Source organism: Nematostella vectensis, chromosome 15 (genome assembly GCF_932526225.1).
Source record: "Nematostella vectensis chromosome 15, jaNemVect1.1, whole genome shotgun sequence".
Taxonomy (NCBI): Eukaryota; Metazoa; Cnidaria; class Anthozoa; order Actiniaria; family Edwardsiidae; genus Nematostella; species Nematostella vectensis.
Window position 1 is genome coordinate 3,323,937 of NC_064048.1, and position 17,034 is coordinate 3,340,970.

The window sequence follows — 17,034 nt, forward strand, 5'->3', positions numbered from 1 at the left end:
TAACACAGACTGTCGAAAACCAGGTAAGTCATTCAGTCAGAAACCTGGTTCCATCAAAACTAGTTTAAGCCGCATTGTCACCAGTTTACTTCCGGAGGTCCAACCGAAACCTCAACCGTTAAAAGACAAAAGAATCTATTAGAATCCGAGATATTAAACAGGCCATCCACTCTAAATTATTAATCACATCCTCTAAGAAACTTCCAATAGACACACTGCTTTCGATATTTCAAAATGTTTTTCGCGTTTTCCATTAAATACGGCCGGAAGTAAACTGGTGACAATGTGGCTTTAATCATTGGCACAATGCTTTCTTTCACAGTCGATGGAGGGCATGAACGTCTGCTGTGTAAACTAAAAATGTAATTTAAAAATGTCCACTATATTGTAGAGTTATTAGCCAACACATTTTGTCCAAGCTATTGTTGTCGTCCTTGCTTAGGGTTTTATTTTTTTGTCATTTCTACCCCAAATCTATATAATATATATTATTGTTGCTGGCAACAAAGGCAGCTATCTTAAACCCCTGATAGCATACTGTTCTTATATGATTGACGCTACCTACTGTAGCATACCATCTTTCAAAGAATTTGAAGAAAAATATAAACACAGAATGTAATATTTACAGTGAATGATAATTTCATGACAACACAAAAAGGCCATGCTTATCAACCTTGGAGAAGATAGATTCCACTTGATTTCATCCAATGGTTGAATTAAATGAATGCCTTATAATATCCTCGAATAATCATCTTGTTTTATTTCTTTTCATTAGCAAGCAAAATTATCAGTATTGATTGGGGAGATAAACAAGGTTCTTCTTGTGCCTCAACACAGAGCAAAGTGGACGCCAGAGAGTAAGCACTTCTCATTCTTTATAAACTTGGGCCTTTTTTTTTTGGGGGGGGGGGTCTGGTTTAGGCTACCCTGTTGTTTTATTGTGCTACATGACCCCTCCCCCCATGGATTAGACCCCATGGTTAGGTTTGGTTTAAATAACTGGAACCCAACTCGGCTAAATACTAAGCAAATAGCCAATCCCAATGAGCTGGTGAGGGATAGCAAGTTACATAAATAATACTGTATTTCCTGTGTTTTATACTGCATTCATCACAATCAAGCATTTTCAAAAGAAGACACCTCTACTATAAAAAGTATAAACAACAATGTGAATGACAAAAACAAATTTACTTGAAGGGATTCACTCGAAGGATACTGTGGCTATCCTACATCTCCTTGTGGCTTTGGCAAGACACTTTAACAACCAGAAAAAGCTGACTCCTGATGTCAAGATTCACACCATGCATGTGCAGGTATTGATGTACACTACACATGTACACCTTGTATGTACAGGTATTGATATACACTACACATGTACACCTTGTATGTACAGGTATTGATACACATTCCACATGTACACCATGTCTGTACAGGTATTGAAACACATTCCACATGTACACCTTGTATGTACAGGTATTGATATACACTACACATGTACACCTTGTATGTACAGGTATTGATGTACACTACACATGTACACCTTGTATGTACAGGTATTGATATACACTACACATGTACACCTTGTATGTACAGGTATTGATACACATTCCACATGTACACCATGTCTGTACAGGTATTGAAACACATTCCACATGTACACCTTGTATGTACAGGTATTGATATACACTACACATATACACCTTGTATGTACAGGTATTGATATACACTACACATGTACACCTTGTATGTACAGGTATTGATATACATTACACATGTACACCTTGTATGTACAGGTATTGATATACACTACACATGTACACTTTGTATGTACAGGTATTGATATACACTACACATGTACACCATGTATGTACAGGTATTGATATACACTACACATGTACACCATGTATGTACAGGTATTGATACACACTACACATGTACACCATGTATGTACAGGTATTGATATACATTACACATGTACACCTTGTATGTACAGGTATTGATACACATTCCACATGTACATCACCTCAATCTCATCAGCACCTTAATCTTAATGTCTTATATTCCATTAATATGTCCTAAACCCAAGTTATTTTTGACAGTAGAACAAATGAAATTATGAGTGTTAAACACCTATTTTGTTTAAAGGTTACACTAAAAAATGTGTGTTTGGTAGCCAAAAAAACTTTGTTGGTATCAAATGACTAAGCAAATAAGCATAAATACAAAGGTTTAGCATTCTTGTGTTTCTTTAAACATTCACATGGCTTATTTATACTAAAATTCAGCCATTTATATGTCACCCATGAAGCACAGGATACAGCTTGACACATGTTTTTTTAAGATGTTATTTGAGATAGGTGGGCAGAGTAAAAAAATGGCAAGTTTTCCCAAAATAAGGTTCGGTCAACTTCAGTAAGCTTGAATTTTTGCAAAGAGGTTCTTTATTTTTATGTAAACCTACATATTAAAAAGTGTGTGTTTTTTTTCTAATGGATTCATCTTCGAGTTATGATTTCCAAATGTTCAAAGTATAAATCTAAATTTCATATCTTCTAAATTTCTTTTAAAATTTAGGAAATTTCTTTAAAATTTGGAATTAAGCTTTTGGTCAGAGGAACTCCTTGTATGCGGAATCTTGAGCTTATATATTGAGAATTGGAAAATTTCATGCTATTTTTTTGCTCTGTCAGATAGTTTTAAGTTCTCTCCCTGGGCCACCTATAGGGCAGATTAATTAGTTCCAAGGTGAATGTTTTTACCATCACTTTTCTACTAGACAGATCTAAATTTTTTCGCTTTTTCTCACCCCAACCCCCTTAGTGTAGGTCAGTGTCAACTCACTGTGTAACACCCGCTCCCCTTAACAAACCATTACTTCCTTGTGTCTCATTTTTTAGAAAAAAGGTGGAGTGCTGGTCCCACAGCGAGTTATTGAAGAAATCACTGGTCCAGACCATGAGTATGTTATTTTCTACTAAAAGAGCCCACGCCTTTGTCATTTTTTTATATTTTGGAAGACAAATTCAGTATGTTCTCGCACTCAGTGTTTTGCTGATCTACTGTGACTACAGTAAATGGCATTGGAAACAAACATCTTTTTTCAAGAAGATCAGCGATTTACAGCCCTCTATGTAAAAGGTTTTAATGCCTCTGCAAAATTCCAAACTGACCTGACCATGGATTGAACCCAGGTCCTCTGACCTGAGAGACAAGGTCCATACCACTTAACAGTCATGACTATTGCTGTATTTGGCTCATCATGAAAAGCACCATTTTTTTTCATTTACCTTTAATCTTAATTGGCTCTTTTTTTTTCTATTTTAGTGAGGAAGATGGTAGACAAGGTAGGTGCCATTTGTTGTGAGACAGGGCTCGAGGGAGCATGCCAGGAAGGTTGTGTCTGACATGCTTTTAAACCTTGCTCGTGGGAAGCAGTGGGAATGGTGAAAAGGGAACACAGGGCCTTAGCAGGGGGTGGGGGTACTGGGGTCGTGTGCCCCCACTCCCCAATGCTTCACAAAATTATAAGATGACCAGTAGGGGCTTGGCCGTGCCCCAAAATATTTTCTTAATTTTCTGTAGCTGAATTGTAGCTGAAACTGGGGATCACACTGTATTTATGGGGGGGGTGGGGTTAAATTATTGTTTGTGTCTAGAGTGTATGATAAAGTAGTTCTGTTAAATGTGTTTTTTAGAGCGTGATGCTTTTGACGCGTTGTTTGACAATGCTCCAGAAAAACTTGGTGTTGTCAAAAAGGTCAGTGCTACAGGACTTCTAGGTCAATATTGCATTAGAAACAAAGTATTATTGTAGTAAAAATGAATGTTTTAAAGCCGCATTGTCACCATTTTACGTCCGGAGGTCCGATGGAAACCTCAACCGTTAAAAGATAAAAGAATATATTCGAATCCGAGATATTTAACAGGCCATCCGCTCTAAATTAGCAGTCACATCCTCAAAGAAACTTCCAATAGACACACTGCTTTCTATATTTTGAAATATTTTTCGTGTTTTCTGTTAAAAATCATTGGAGATTCTTACATAATCGACCGGAAGTAAACTGGTGACAATGCGGCTTTAAACGTTAAAACACTATGCCTTATATATTGAAATGTATCTGTAGATTCTAAGCTCCATACAAATTGCCCCCCCCCCCCCCCCCCCCCCAGTGCTGGACGTAAGATGATTGAAATGTTTGAAAACTATTTTGCAGCAAATTAAAAATATCGTGCACAAACAGTTCTAGCATGGCAGAGCCAGCAGTTCAGGCCTTTTTTTTTTGTTTGCACAGGCGTTGACAGCCGAACTTTACCCCAGGGTAAGTTTGGCTGTCAACTCAGGCTAGCCTTTAGATCGCTCTACTTCTTATTAATTCTACCTATTTTTTTCTACTCTCATCAATTTTTTTTTTCCTTTTTTTTTTAGTCGTTGCAGAGTTTTGTGAACAGACATTTGGGAAAACTTAGTCTTGAAGTCACTGATATTGATACTCAGGTAACACTCCAGAGAGTCATCAATCACTTTAATGGAGGGGCAGGTCCAGCATCGCTAATTTCTAAAAGAAGGGCAACATTTCCAAAGTGCTGTGAGGGGCAGTTATATATAAAACGTAATTAAGGGGGGATCCAGAATTGTAAATAGTGTATGATGGACTGGAGTAGAAAACCTGGTCATAATTTTAATAACATTGTTAAAGACTTTTTTTTTACTCACAAAAGAAGGGTTTATGTCCACCCCCATTTATCTCCGCTGGGAGATTAATTTACTGATCTCCATTAAATATCCCCCCCCCCCTGGTACGTCCAGTAATATTAGTACTTAGTAATCTCTCACTAGGACACCCTATAAACTATTTATTTTGTTTCAGTTCCATGATGGTGTGTTTTTCATCTTCCTTCTTGGACTTCTGGAAGGATTTTTCGTCCCCCTTTACCAGTTCCACACAATTCCTAAGAGTGATGATGAAAAGGTAAGAAATTACTTATATATTTTTCAGTTCTTAGGTGAGGTTCTATGTGGTCTATCCTCAACCATAGCAAATATACGTGAAAGACGGAAAAGCCGAGCTTAGCGAAAAAATGAAGGCGATAGCGAGAAGATTTCGGAACCACGCTTGATCCCCCTATTTTTTGCCGAGCGCTACGTCCGATAGGACGGCTTCTCTGGAAGCTTAATTCTGGGGCGTTTTTCGAGAGCCCCTTCCGCAGCGCAGGCTATAGCATGACATAACCGAACCAAAATAAGAATCAAAATCAATCTATTTTTCTAATTTTGATAAGTGGGGAGAAATCGAATTAGTGAAAATAGTTCAAGTTAACTGCAAATTATGTGTAAATCCAAGGGAGATCAAACCCAGTTTGGGTGAAAAGGGAATTTGACTTACTATAATAAAGAGTCATTCGACGGTGTCAATGTAGTACTAACAGTCATTCCAGCTCGAGTTAGTGGTGTCATTCGAAAGTGTCAATGTAGTTATAAGAATATTTTTTTCCTGATCACCAGCGGCAGAACGTTGACCTCGCCCTTGATCTGATGCGTGATAGCGGGTTAAAATTCTACGCCAAAACTGAAGGTATTTTATCTTTTTACCACTAATGCTAGGTCCTCGGGACTTTATTTTAATTTTTTTATTATTTTAATCATTTTATTTTTTGCATGGAAGAGATGGTGGATATGGGGGAGATGAGCTTAATAAAGATTTTGTGGTTTGCCCCACATATTTGGCCCTACAAAAGATTCAACGGTCTATAAATTAGAGAATGTTTTACGTTTCTATTAAACAAAAAAAAGACTCTTGGCAACGTATTACATTTATACATTTTATATTACTTAAATTGAGGCGGTTCTTAATCAAAAGGGGGGAGGGTTTGCTGGCTTTTCCAATCAATACTAGCACTGTTTGTTTTCTTGTTTGTTTTTACACGAGTCTTTTATGCTATTTACACACTATGTGTGCAAATTATTCTTTTTTAGAGAGATTTCGGCGGTTTGCTCGTTTGTTTTTCGCTACGAAACCGTCAGATAACACGTCCCTTACGTAATATGGCTATTTGAACTATGTTATTAACTTTTATTTACCTTTTTCAGATATTATTAAAAGAGACCTGAAGTCTACGCTTCGAATTGTATATAGTCTATTCCAGAAGTACAAGCATTTAAAATGAATTGAACAATTCACTCGATAAACTGGGGCCAACCCAATAAGGCTGGGGCCTAGCCTTAAATTTTAGATGGAAGGCGAATAATACGAGGAAAGAGGGACTGCCTAGTAATGCAGACAGAAAGAGGGATAGCTGAGTTTCTATATGTTTTTATGTATGTTTTAATAATATGAAATAATTGTGAATGTAAATGTGAAATAAATGGGAAATTTAAATTAAGCAAATATCATTATTTTCGAAGATATTGGGGGGGGGGGGGGGGGGGGGGGCACAAGCCCCAAGTGCTTAAACCCCTGGTTGACGCTCGAAGCTTCAGCGAAACTACTCGGTGTTCACAGATGCATAAAATATACCATTTCAACCTTCTTTTGATTTTTCCCCTGATTCATGCACCTCGCCCCTGCAGACTACCTGGTTATACTACAGTTTGTCTGTTAGTGCTGTTTTTCTAGTAAAACCTGTCAGCAGTACGCTACCGTGGCCACCTTGACAGCTTTGTGATGTAGGAAAATGAGGATAAGAGCGAGAGACATGTTATATCTGATTGGCATCTACGAGTTAGAGCTCCCCAGAACCCACCACCCTACCCCTCTCTGTCCAAATTGAAAAGGTTTGCTGTATGAGCATGAAAATTTAAATGCAAAGAAATACGCAAGCTCCTTATACCCACAGATCTCCCTGGCTCCCAAGCAACCTTGTGCTACCTGTGATGCAACTCGTCCCCAGTTTACCGCGGCCATGGTGGGGTGTGGCTGGAATGTGAAATAAAAAAAAACATTCAATGTTCTTAAGGCGGAAGTCGGAGCAAGATGGTTAGGAATATCAAGGAGCCAGTCGCACTTTTCCAAAGTGTCATCTTATGTGCAACCGATGAAATAACTGGAGCCATACATGACAGAGGAGAAGACATAACTGCTTATCTCAAAAGCATTCTTATGAGGTTAAACGTAGAACAGTGGGATTTCATAGTCAGTGCTCAAGAAAGAAAGATTGCTAGCACATTTCTCGACAAACTCGTCGATGAAACTGACGAAAAAAAGATTACAGAGGAGAAAATAATCAACGAACTCTATCAAATTGCAAAAGGAGGGATAAAAAGTGACGTCCTGAGAAAAGCAATCGAAGACTACAGGCTAGACAGACGAGGTAAGGGAAAGTTTATTTATTATCCCGAAGGTGCCAAATCAGACTTCTTGGTTCAATGAGTCTCGGTTTGGGGGCAGTTATTTGGCATCCACAATCCAGATGCAAACCTGTATATACCCTACAGTATATACATTTTTTCATGTCTTCCGCCATTTAATGTTCATAAATTGCCATGTTCTGTATTTAAACTAGTCCCAGGGTTGACTGGGATAACTGAGTTCCTAAACTTGTTTGGGCACTCTGCTGTGACATGTATGACAAAGATTTGACTGCCAACTTTGGATAAAATAAAAGAAAAAATTACATAATCTTGTTTTTTTTTATTGTAAATGTCATATCACAACACTTATTGGGGCAAGATAGGTAAGAGCAACATCTCTTGAGGTAGGGGTGGACTAGGTGTGCTTCATGAAAGTAGACGGGGCTGATTGTCCTATCTTTTACAGTGTAAAAATCTTACAAACTATCCCCACAGGAGAGTTTAGCACCAAAATAAAATTAAGGAAAGCTGAAAATGTGTTTTTAATTTGGCCCATCACCCTCAATGTGTTATCACTTATAGGGGTAAATTTATTTTAACACCCAAAGTGAGTCATATTGTTTTAACAATAAAATTTTATTTAAATGTATTATTTTATTTATGTAAGTGCCAAGTAAACAACAACATTTATTTATTTTGAAGTGAAATGAGAGGGCTATAGAATATCCAGACCTATTCATTTACTAAAATATCTTATTGAATAGCAAACTGAGCTGAGTCTTGATGAGAGTTCTAAATATTTGATCAAGCATTTGACCTGGGAAATATTTTCTATTTCTCCCTGGGACCTTGAGCAGAAGTTTATTACAGGCTCAGTTAGAAGTTTCTTGTCATCTGGAATCTAAGTGTACATATCTTTGTGATCTGAGAAATCCTCATACGCTTTGGAGAATTCTTTTAGCTTATTTGCAAACATATTTGCATGAGAAATCCTGACTTGGTGATATAAGGAAAGTTTTCTGTGGTGATTGCACTGTAAACCAGAAGTACGTTAGTGTTGACAGAATTTCTATGGGAAATGGTTCCAGGTCCAGGCTGGTCCATCTCACACGATTTCTAAAGCCAAGTATTTTTTTCTCTATCTGGGCATGTGATTGAGAACGAGAATGTGAAAATTTATCCTAATAGTTACCACAGTGTTGTGTTTTTTGTAAATGTTCCAGAATTTGCTTAATATCTGAGATCAGTCCCGTACCCAGGGGGGTGCAGGAGGTGCGAACGAACCCCCCCCCACACACACACACACACACACAACAGCCAAAAGTCCACTTTCGGTTCTTAATAAACGTGCTATTTGTAGACAAAACTATAAAGCATAAACTAGATCACTCTGGTATGTGATTAATCCATAAGTCAGACTTTATTTGCAGCCAAATCCGACAATAAACGTACAGTGGAGATACTGCAAAAGCATAAAATTTTTTTATGTTATTTCGGGGATGGTCGGATTACCAGAAAACTCACTCCCTTTTCCGCTTCCCCCCCCCCCTCCCCCAGAAAAAATTATATCCATTTTTTCGGATTTCGCCCCTCCCCCCCCCCCCCAAGAAAAAACCTGGGTACAGGCCTGAAGATAAGATTTTTTTGTTATTCTTGACACTAATTTCCCAAAAGAAGATATTAGCTACACCATATAGCTGACATTAAGACTATACAGACAGCCAGGGTGGAGTGTGGGGGTCCAAAAGGGCCACTCAAATGAGAAAGTGCTAAATGGTGCCAACCTTTAGCTAGGGGGAGATGCTGTGAAAATATATAACAAGGGGAACTAAACCTTTACCTAGCCCCTCACATTATTTCATGTGTTTTTTTTTCAGGATTGCTTGAAAGAGGATCACACTGTAAGTAAAGAAAATGGGTTAAGTTAATTCCCTTGAATTGCACTGCGCACCCCTTCTGCGCATAGTGGCGCGCACTGTTTGTTCGAATTTTCCGGTATTAAGTGCGCGCGCGCGCCACAGTTGTACAATAAAACAAAGCAAAACGCTTTGACAGACAAACGAAGTCGGTTACCCCCATTTTTTATTTGCTCAAATAGTTAAATATATACGGAAAAATGATATACTGAAAGAAGAAAAAAAGTTGGGTTGTAGAAGTTTTGTTATTTCGCTTAAAAGCCGTAAACGTACTTCAAAATGGCGCTTTTTACCGCATGAATAGTGGCCAAAACAATGTCTTTTATTGCGATCTCTTAAAATTTGATTTGTTTTGAACATTAGCTACTACGGGTTATTGTTTAGGAGATCGGATTTTGGCAGCTCGACAAACAGAACTTAATTTTCTAAAGACTATAGGCACTCTTTTTGAAACATAAGAGTTGGGATTTTTCCTTGCGCGATCAGTAAAAACGCGTCAACTCTACGCCCCTCTGTTGTGAAAACGAGGTCGGTACCCCCATGTTTTAATAACATTTTTTGAAAGCCTTTCAATATTGTTTATGCCAAGTTTTAAGTTGTAGAACTATTTGAAGGGAATTACCTTAAACAATTTGTGTATGCTGCATTATATTGCAAAATAATCCATTTTAGGCATAATACACACTCTTTTCTTTTCCTACACCTTTTAAATGCAAATGAATATCAATCAATCAACTTATTTCAGTTGCATGCATTTGAATTTACGGTGGTACAGGGAATAAATTGGGTTTGCCCCATGTTTTAAATGCTTACTTTCAATGTATTGTTCATGTGTAGATTTTCAAGAAAATGGAGAGTTTTCATAAATATACAAATATGGCAGCTTGATTCAGGGCCTGAAAGAAAAATAAGAACCCATTAAGAACCTTTTATACCCTGTTGTCAAAAAGTACATCAAAATTTAAGAGTTTATTTTACCAGGGAGAGAATATGTTTGTATAGACACAGGCTATAGGATAATTTGACTCCGAATAAAGTCTAATGCCTTGTTAGTGTTGAATAAAGCATGTATTCCTACCTCAACTGGCCGTATTCGCCTTGTTTTCTGCTTCCAGCAAGTTTTTTCCTTTCCCATTATAAAATAACTAATAATGGGGAAGGAAAAAAACGCGCTGCTGGTGGTCGAGTTACTCATTCACCAGGCGGCCGCGGTTACATAGTGCGTCGTTTAAATGGTCACAAGTGCGTAGGGACAGAGCTCGCTGGAGGAGCTAAACCAAGGCGAATACGGCCAGTTGAGGTAGGAATACATGCTTTATTCAACACTAACAAGACATTATACTTCATTTCGGAGTCTGATTATCCTATAGCCCGTGGTATAGACATTTTTTTATTGCATATTAACATAGAGCGGAGGATGCGTTAATAATTTCTCTTGCTACTTTTTTTCCAGATGCAAAAGGTGAGTAACGATGGCTATTTCTGATAACATTGTTGCAGTGTCTCGGTAAGAAAGGCAACAACCGTTGTTTTTTTAGATCAACAGGTTTAGGTAAAAAAAAAGAAATGTGAAAAAGGAAAATACAGGCAGGGACTGAAATGATGAAAGGTAGATGAGGGAAGGAGAAAAGAAAGTTAAAAGGAAAAGGCTAAAAAGAGTTTTTAGGTTAACGACTCTGAATCTGATTTGTGTTATCACCGAAAAATTACTAATCATTATATGCTCCAGCAATGGGATAGTGTCGTTGTTATGGTAGGATGATTTTCACAGTGATTTAAGTGACCTTGGTTCCTATTCCATAGATTTAATGGATTTCATGGATTTACCCACGATGTCCCCATTTTATGGATTTACCCACGATGTCCCCATTTTATGGATTTACCCTCCATATTCCATTTCATGGGTTAACCTTTCATATATCCATTTTAATGATTTACCCTCCATTTTCCTATTTCATGGATTTATCCTCAATATCCCTATTTCATAGATTTACTCTTCATATATCAATTTTATAGATTTACCCTCCATTTTCCTATTTTTATGGATTTATCCTCCATATTCCCATTTTATGGATTTAGCCTCCATATTTCTTTGTCATGGATCCATTCTTCATTTTCTATTTCATGAATTTATTCCGCAGATATTGCCGTAAAAATATTTGACATTGAAAATCAACGTAAAATTAAAGAATTGCTATCCTTGGTGAAAGAGAACAAGGAGCTGTTTGCTCTTTTATTTGGAGCTCCTTTAGCTGGAGCTGCTAGCGCGCTTGTTCTGCAGCGGGTTCAGAGTGGGAGTATAACATTCATCGTTCGAGCACAATCACTGGCTGCTTTAAAGGAGTTATGGAGCATGTACCAGACCGGAGAGCTCAAGAGAAGATTCCAGGAAGCCTTTGCCAAGATATTGGATGGACAAGAAATCAAGTTTTCTGTCTTCATAGACGAGAATGAGTTCCGAAGTATCTGTCTCAATCTGGTCCATTTGTCAAGAGCTGGTAGGTTGTACTCTAAACCCTATAAGGTCTTGGGTCGCAGTTGCCATCTTTGGCAGTGGCGAATCCAGCGGTTGATTTCTTTATCCAATGGAACCACTGTTTTTAAATCAGAATGCCGCTTGTCTTATCCTTAGTGGTATGAAGGCTTGTTAAGAACTTTTTGATGTTTTTTTTTTATTATTATAAACAAAGCACTTTTTTTTATAATGGGGACATTCCCACGTGCGCGCACTGTTTTGAAACTGCTTTGATTCTCAAGCAGATATTACATACTATATGAAGGCATGTGGGTTATGGTATATATTAACTTTTCTTTATAATTAAGAACCTATTTAAAAACCTAAGTAGCCTAAGATTTAAAATAGTACCCGTTAAAATAAGAACCTGTTTAGGCTTAACCGGAAAAACCTAGGTTCTTATTAGCGGGTAAGTACTGTAATTCAAATTTCATTCAAATTTCTTTTCAAATTTCCTTTTCAATTTTTTTTTAAAGCTTATATCTAGATTCCTTCTTTTAGCTAGATTACCTTTAGGGAACTCCCTGATTATAAAAACTTACTTTTTAGTTAATAAACCCCTTCTGGCGGCTGGAATATCGGCGTATAATCTCCAAGGAAATGGTACGAAAAATAAACAGTTGGCCGAGAAACGGAGCTTCGAGGGCAACTGTGAAATTTTCAGGACCAATTTTCATCCGCGGACATCCGCCGATATCACTGTAAGCCAAAGCTTTATTTATTTTTTTATCCCTGGATCCGCCACTGTTTGATTTGGTGATGTGCCTCCTTACCAGTAGCGTGTGTATCACCCTGATTTGTAACAATCAACGGGATAAGTAACAACAACCGGATTTGTAACAATCAACGGGATAAGTAACAACAACCGGATTTGTAACAATCAACGGGATAAGTAACAACAACCGGATTTGTAACAATCAACGGGATAAGTAACAACAACCGGATTTGTAACAATCAACGGGATAAGTAACAACAACCGGATTTGTAACAATCAACGGGATATGTAACAACATCCGGATTTGTAACAATCAACGGGATAAGTAACGACAACCGGATTTGTAACAATCAACGGGATATGTAACAACAACCGGATTTGTAACAATCAACGGGATATGTAACAACAACCGGATTTGTAACAATCAACGGGATATGTAACAATAACCGGATTTTTTAAACGATCAACGGGATATGTAACAACAACCAGATTTGTAACAATCAATGGAATAGGTAACAAACTAGTCAACCGGCTTTATAACAAAAATCAACCGGACATGTAACAAACTAGTCAACCGGATTTGTATCAAAAATAAAACCGCAAATCAGAGTGATACACACGCAACTGGTTGGGAGGCAGAACACCAAATCAAACAGTGGCGGATCCAGGGATTATAGTTAGTTTTTATAACCAGGGAGTTCACTAATGGTAATCTAGCCAAAAGAACGATTCTAGATAAGCTTGAAAAATAATTGAAAGGGAAATTGAACTAGTTAACTAGTCAACCGGCTTTGTAACAAAAATCAACCGGATATTTAAAAACTTGTCAACCGGACAAAAATCAAAATCCGGGTGATTTCCTAAGTTCCTTCTGATAATAATACATGATTTTGGTAGGTGTCGTCTGCTAATGGCTGATATGAGATGCAGCGCATCCATTTGAAATGTTTCAGTTTGAGTGTCTATACCCATGCCTAAATTACTCGTTATAAAAATTATTATTATTTTTTTACATCTTTTAGAATTCGTTTCATCTGGTGAGGCAGAGAGACCTGAAAAGCGAAGAGCGTTATCAATTTCATCAGTTGATGATCTCGATCGAGAGGTCAGAGAAAAACAAGAGTTGATAAGGTGCATGAGAGAAGTCGAGGATGCAGCACAACGCGAGAAGGAGAAACGAAAAGCCATTGAAGCGGACATGGCGCAAATGGTCCAAGAAAACACTTCCAAGATTGTTGACAAGCTGAAAAACAAAGAGTTAACGGAAAAAGAAAGAGAAGAATTGCTCAAGCTCTTGGTAAATCATCACAAGGCGCTTCTTGAAAATGTTTTTTGTTTTGAAGATTCGTTGAGAGATAAAGAACTCGACTCCTTGACAAACATTGTTCACTACCTGAGCAATAGTGTAGAGAATGTTCATAACGGAAAGGAAGAGCTGGCCAAACTGATTCCCAAGTACCATGAGATCTTGATAAAGAAAATCGAACAAGATCCCAGCAGTGAAAAAAGCCACCAAGCACTGAGAGACACGACGCACGATTTGTTTGACGGTTTGCGATACTTTGATCAAGCAAAGGAGGAGCACGCCAAACTGATTCCCAAGTACCATGAGATCATGATAAAGACCATCGAACAAGATCCCAGCAGTGAAAAAAGCTACCAAGCACTGAGAGACACGACGCATGATTTGTTTGACGGTTTGCGATACTTTGATCAAGCAAAGGAGGAGCACGCCAAACTGATTCCCAAGTACCATGAGATCATGATAAAGACCATCGAACAAGATCCCACGAGTGACAAGAGCTACGGCGAGCTGAAAGAGATGATGTGTGAATTGCAAAAACTTACGAGCTCCTCAGAAATAGGAAAGGAAGAGTACGCCAAACTGATTCCCAAGTACCATGAGATCATGATAAAGACCATCGAACAAGATCCTACGAGTGACAAGAGCTACAAAGCACTGAGAGACACGACGCATTATTTGTTAGACGGTTTGCGAGACTTTGATCGTGCAAAAGAGGAGCACGCCAAACTGATTCCCAAGTACCATGAGATCATGATAAAGAACATCGAACAAGATCCCACGAGTGACAAGAGCTACCAAGCACTGAGAGACACGACGCATGATTTGTTAGACGGTTTGCGAGACTTTGATCAAGCAAAGGAGGAGCACGCCAAACTGATTCCCAAGTACCATGAGATCATGATAAAGACCATCGAACAAGATCCCACGAGTGACAAGAGCTACGGCGAGCTGAAAGAGATGATGTGTGAATTAAAAAAACTTACGAGCTCCTCAGAAATAGGAAAGGAAGAGTACGCCAAACTGATTCCCAAGTACCATGAGATCGTGATAAAGATAATCGAACAAGATCCCAAGATTGAAAAAAGTTACCAAGCACTGAGAGACACAACACGTGATTTGGCAAGTATTGCCAGGGATCTCCCTGACAAGGGTAAAGAAGAGGTAACCGAAATTCTCGTTAAGTACCACACGTTCCTCTTAAAGAACATCGAGCAGGAGCCAATGAGTGAAGGAAGTCACAATGCACTAATAGCCGCGACGCATGATTTGTCAAAAATTGTTGCATCGTGGGTCACAGACGAGGGAAAGCAGCAACTTGCCAAACTTCTCCCTCAGTACTACACCACATTGTTTACAAATATTAAACAAGATCCAATGAGTGAAAGCAGCTTCGGCGCACTGAAAACCGCAACTGATGATGTGTTACAAATGTGCCGCTCATCAGAGATCGTCAAACAGGAAATGATCAAGTTTATCCCCAAGCATAATGAGAACCTACTCTGGATAACGAAAAGGGTAGTGAACGAGTCGGGATCTACAGACAGTGGACTTGACCGGTTAGAAAGGGTGATTTCTATTTTAACAAGTTTGGTAGAGCCCCCATCGCAGGATAATCAGATAATCCTCGACCTGATCGATAAAATGGCCGATAAAATATCACAGGACACAGATTCCGGAAAGGGTCTTGATCGAATTGAGAGGATGGTAGGAAACCTAGTCCGTTTTCTTCGACTCTCTTCCTTGACTGACGCCGGGAAAAAGCAGTTGATCGAATTGATAGAAAAACTTTGTAACCCACTGATGCACTTGGAAAAGCCTTACGTTACGTTACGTATCATTCACACTTTTGTAGCCTTGTGTGAAAACCTCTCTGGGCCAATTTCTGACAGAATTGTTACTTCATTACTTTCTGTAATTGAAGCAGCCTCACGGTCAAATTCAAATATTCCACCGCCCGATTCCGACCTTCTCGACAGATTGTGTGACATTGTGATTGAAAGAATGGAGCTCACTCCTATAGATAAAGAAGAACTCTCCTGTATCCTGACCAGCTTGAACAAGTGTTTCGCTGCCTTAGCAGCTGAGATTGCTAGTCCCAAAACAGGCCCGTGGTGGGAAGACACAAGACAGGGACAGTCCGACAAGTTGCAGTTCATAATGGACAATTTGCAGTCGATGCTGGACAAGCAAATGAAGGCATTTGAGGAGATGATTAGAAGGCTTCAAACGTCTGGGGTGTAAGATACCAAGACTATTCCCTCCAGCTCCCTTGGCATCATGGGAATTGAAACAGGAAAATGGCAAGTTGAACAAAAACAAAAGAAAAGGGATCCCTTCGACTTCGCCAAAAAGCCAGTTTGAGACCAGGGAAGACACTGACGTAATATGAACAAATATTTACAATGTAAACATGATAATAAGTCTAAGAGTAGAGGAATGTTGTAGAAGAGTGATTTTAGTGTTATGTTATCTGTATACAGACGCGTACACAGGATTGGCTGGGGGGGGAGGTGCGCAGTCATAGGAAAAAAGCATAGCATTTAAAGATTTCTTGATAAGAAATGACCCACCTTTTAGCCGCAGGCGCACTCAACACTGTGTACGCGCCTGGTACATGTCTCGAACTCGAATGTCATGTCGGAAGATAAAAATAAGCATCCAGGTTTATGATATGACCTTAGCTCTTTAGATAATCAAGTCTGTATTTCACTATTATATTATGTAGTAACTATATATGATGTAGTCACTAGCTATCAAGTGTGTATTTCACTATTATATAATGTAGTCACTATATATGATGTAGTCACTAGCTATCAAGTGTGTATTTCACTATTATATAATGAAGTCACTATATATGATTTAGTCACTAGCTATCAAGTGTGTATTTCACTATTATAATGTAGTCACTATAAGATGTAGTCACTAGCTATCAAGTGTGTATTTCACTATTATATAGTGTAGTCACTATATATGATGTAGTCACTAGCTATCAAGTGTGTATTTCACTATTATAATGTAGTCACTATATATGATGTAGTCACTAGCTATCAAGTGTGTATTTCACTATTATATAATGTAGTCACTATATATGATGTAGTCACTAGCTATCAAGTGTGTATTTCACTATTTTATAATGTAGTCACTATATATGATGTAGTCACTAGCTATCAAGTGTGTATTTCACTATTATAATGTAGTCACTATATATGATGTAGCCACTAGATATCAAGTGTGTATTTCACTATTATATAATGTAGTCACTATATATGATGTAGTCACTAGCTATCAAGTGTG

At 38.2% G+C, this 17,034-nt stretch overlaps 2 protein-coding genes across 4 annotated transcripts in view; both read left to right on the forward strand.

The window, feature by feature from the left end:
* The window catches only part of LOC5512692 (alpha-parvin), a gene marked incomplete in the record, with an annotated part of 7,046 nt that extends 669 nt beyond the window's left edge, over positions 1-6,377 (forward strand). The window contains 10 exon segments of the mRNA XM_048722436.1: positions 1-23; positions 776-857; positions 1,198-1,313; positions 2,898-2,959; positions 3,325-3,344; positions 3,696-3,757; positions 4,427-4,495; positions 4,869-4,970; positions 5,504-5,573; positions 6,089-6,377. Coding sequence (XP_048578393.1) covers positions 1-23; positions 776-857; positions 1,198-1,313; positions 2,898-2,959; positions 3,325-3,344; positions 3,696-3,757; positions 4,427-4,495; positions 4,869-4,970; positions 5,504-5,573; positions 6,089-6,165 — 683 coding nt within the window.
* A 525-nt stretch (positions 6,378-6,902) lies between these two features.
* LOC116608461 lies at positions 6,903-16,145 on the forward strand. 3 transcript variants are annotated; one of them, XM_048722434.1, is made up of 6 exons: positions 6,903-7,308; positions 9,166-9,189; positions 10,658-10,666; positions 11,346-11,702; positions 13,457-13,899; positions 14,047-16,145. In XM_048722434.1, exons 1-6 carry the CDS (start codon positions 6,972-6,974, stop codon positions 15,979-15,981), a joined length of 3,105 nt encoding a protein of 1,034 aa, XP_048578391.1. In that variant the 5' UTR covers positions 6,903-6,971; the 3' UTR covers positions 15,982-16,145. The 3 variants fall into 3 exon arrangements, with proteins under 3 accessions (XP_048578391.1, XP_048578390.1, XP_048578392.1); XM_048722433.1 differs by having other exon boundaries at positions 6,904-7,308; positions 13,457-16,145; XM_048722435.1 differs by having other exon boundaries at positions 7,211-7,308; positions 11,486-11,702; positions 13,457-16,145.
* Positions 16,146-17,034: the final 889 nt, after the last annotated feature.

Excerpts from the sequence above, each read along its gene's own strand:
- LOC116608461 (XM_048722433.1), top strand. The coding sequence starts at position 6,972 with ATGGTTAGGAATATCAAGGAGCCAGTCGCACTTTTCCAAAGTGTCATC. Across the intron at positions 7,309-9,165 it reads CTACAGGCTAGACAGACGAG|GATTGCTTGAAAGAGGATCA; the intron begins GTAAGGGAAAGT and ends TTTTTTTTTCAG. Across the intron at positions 11,703-13,456 it reads GGTCCATTTGTCAAGAGCTG|AATTCGTTTCATCTGGTGAG; the intron begins GTAGGTTGTACT and ends TACATCTTTTAG.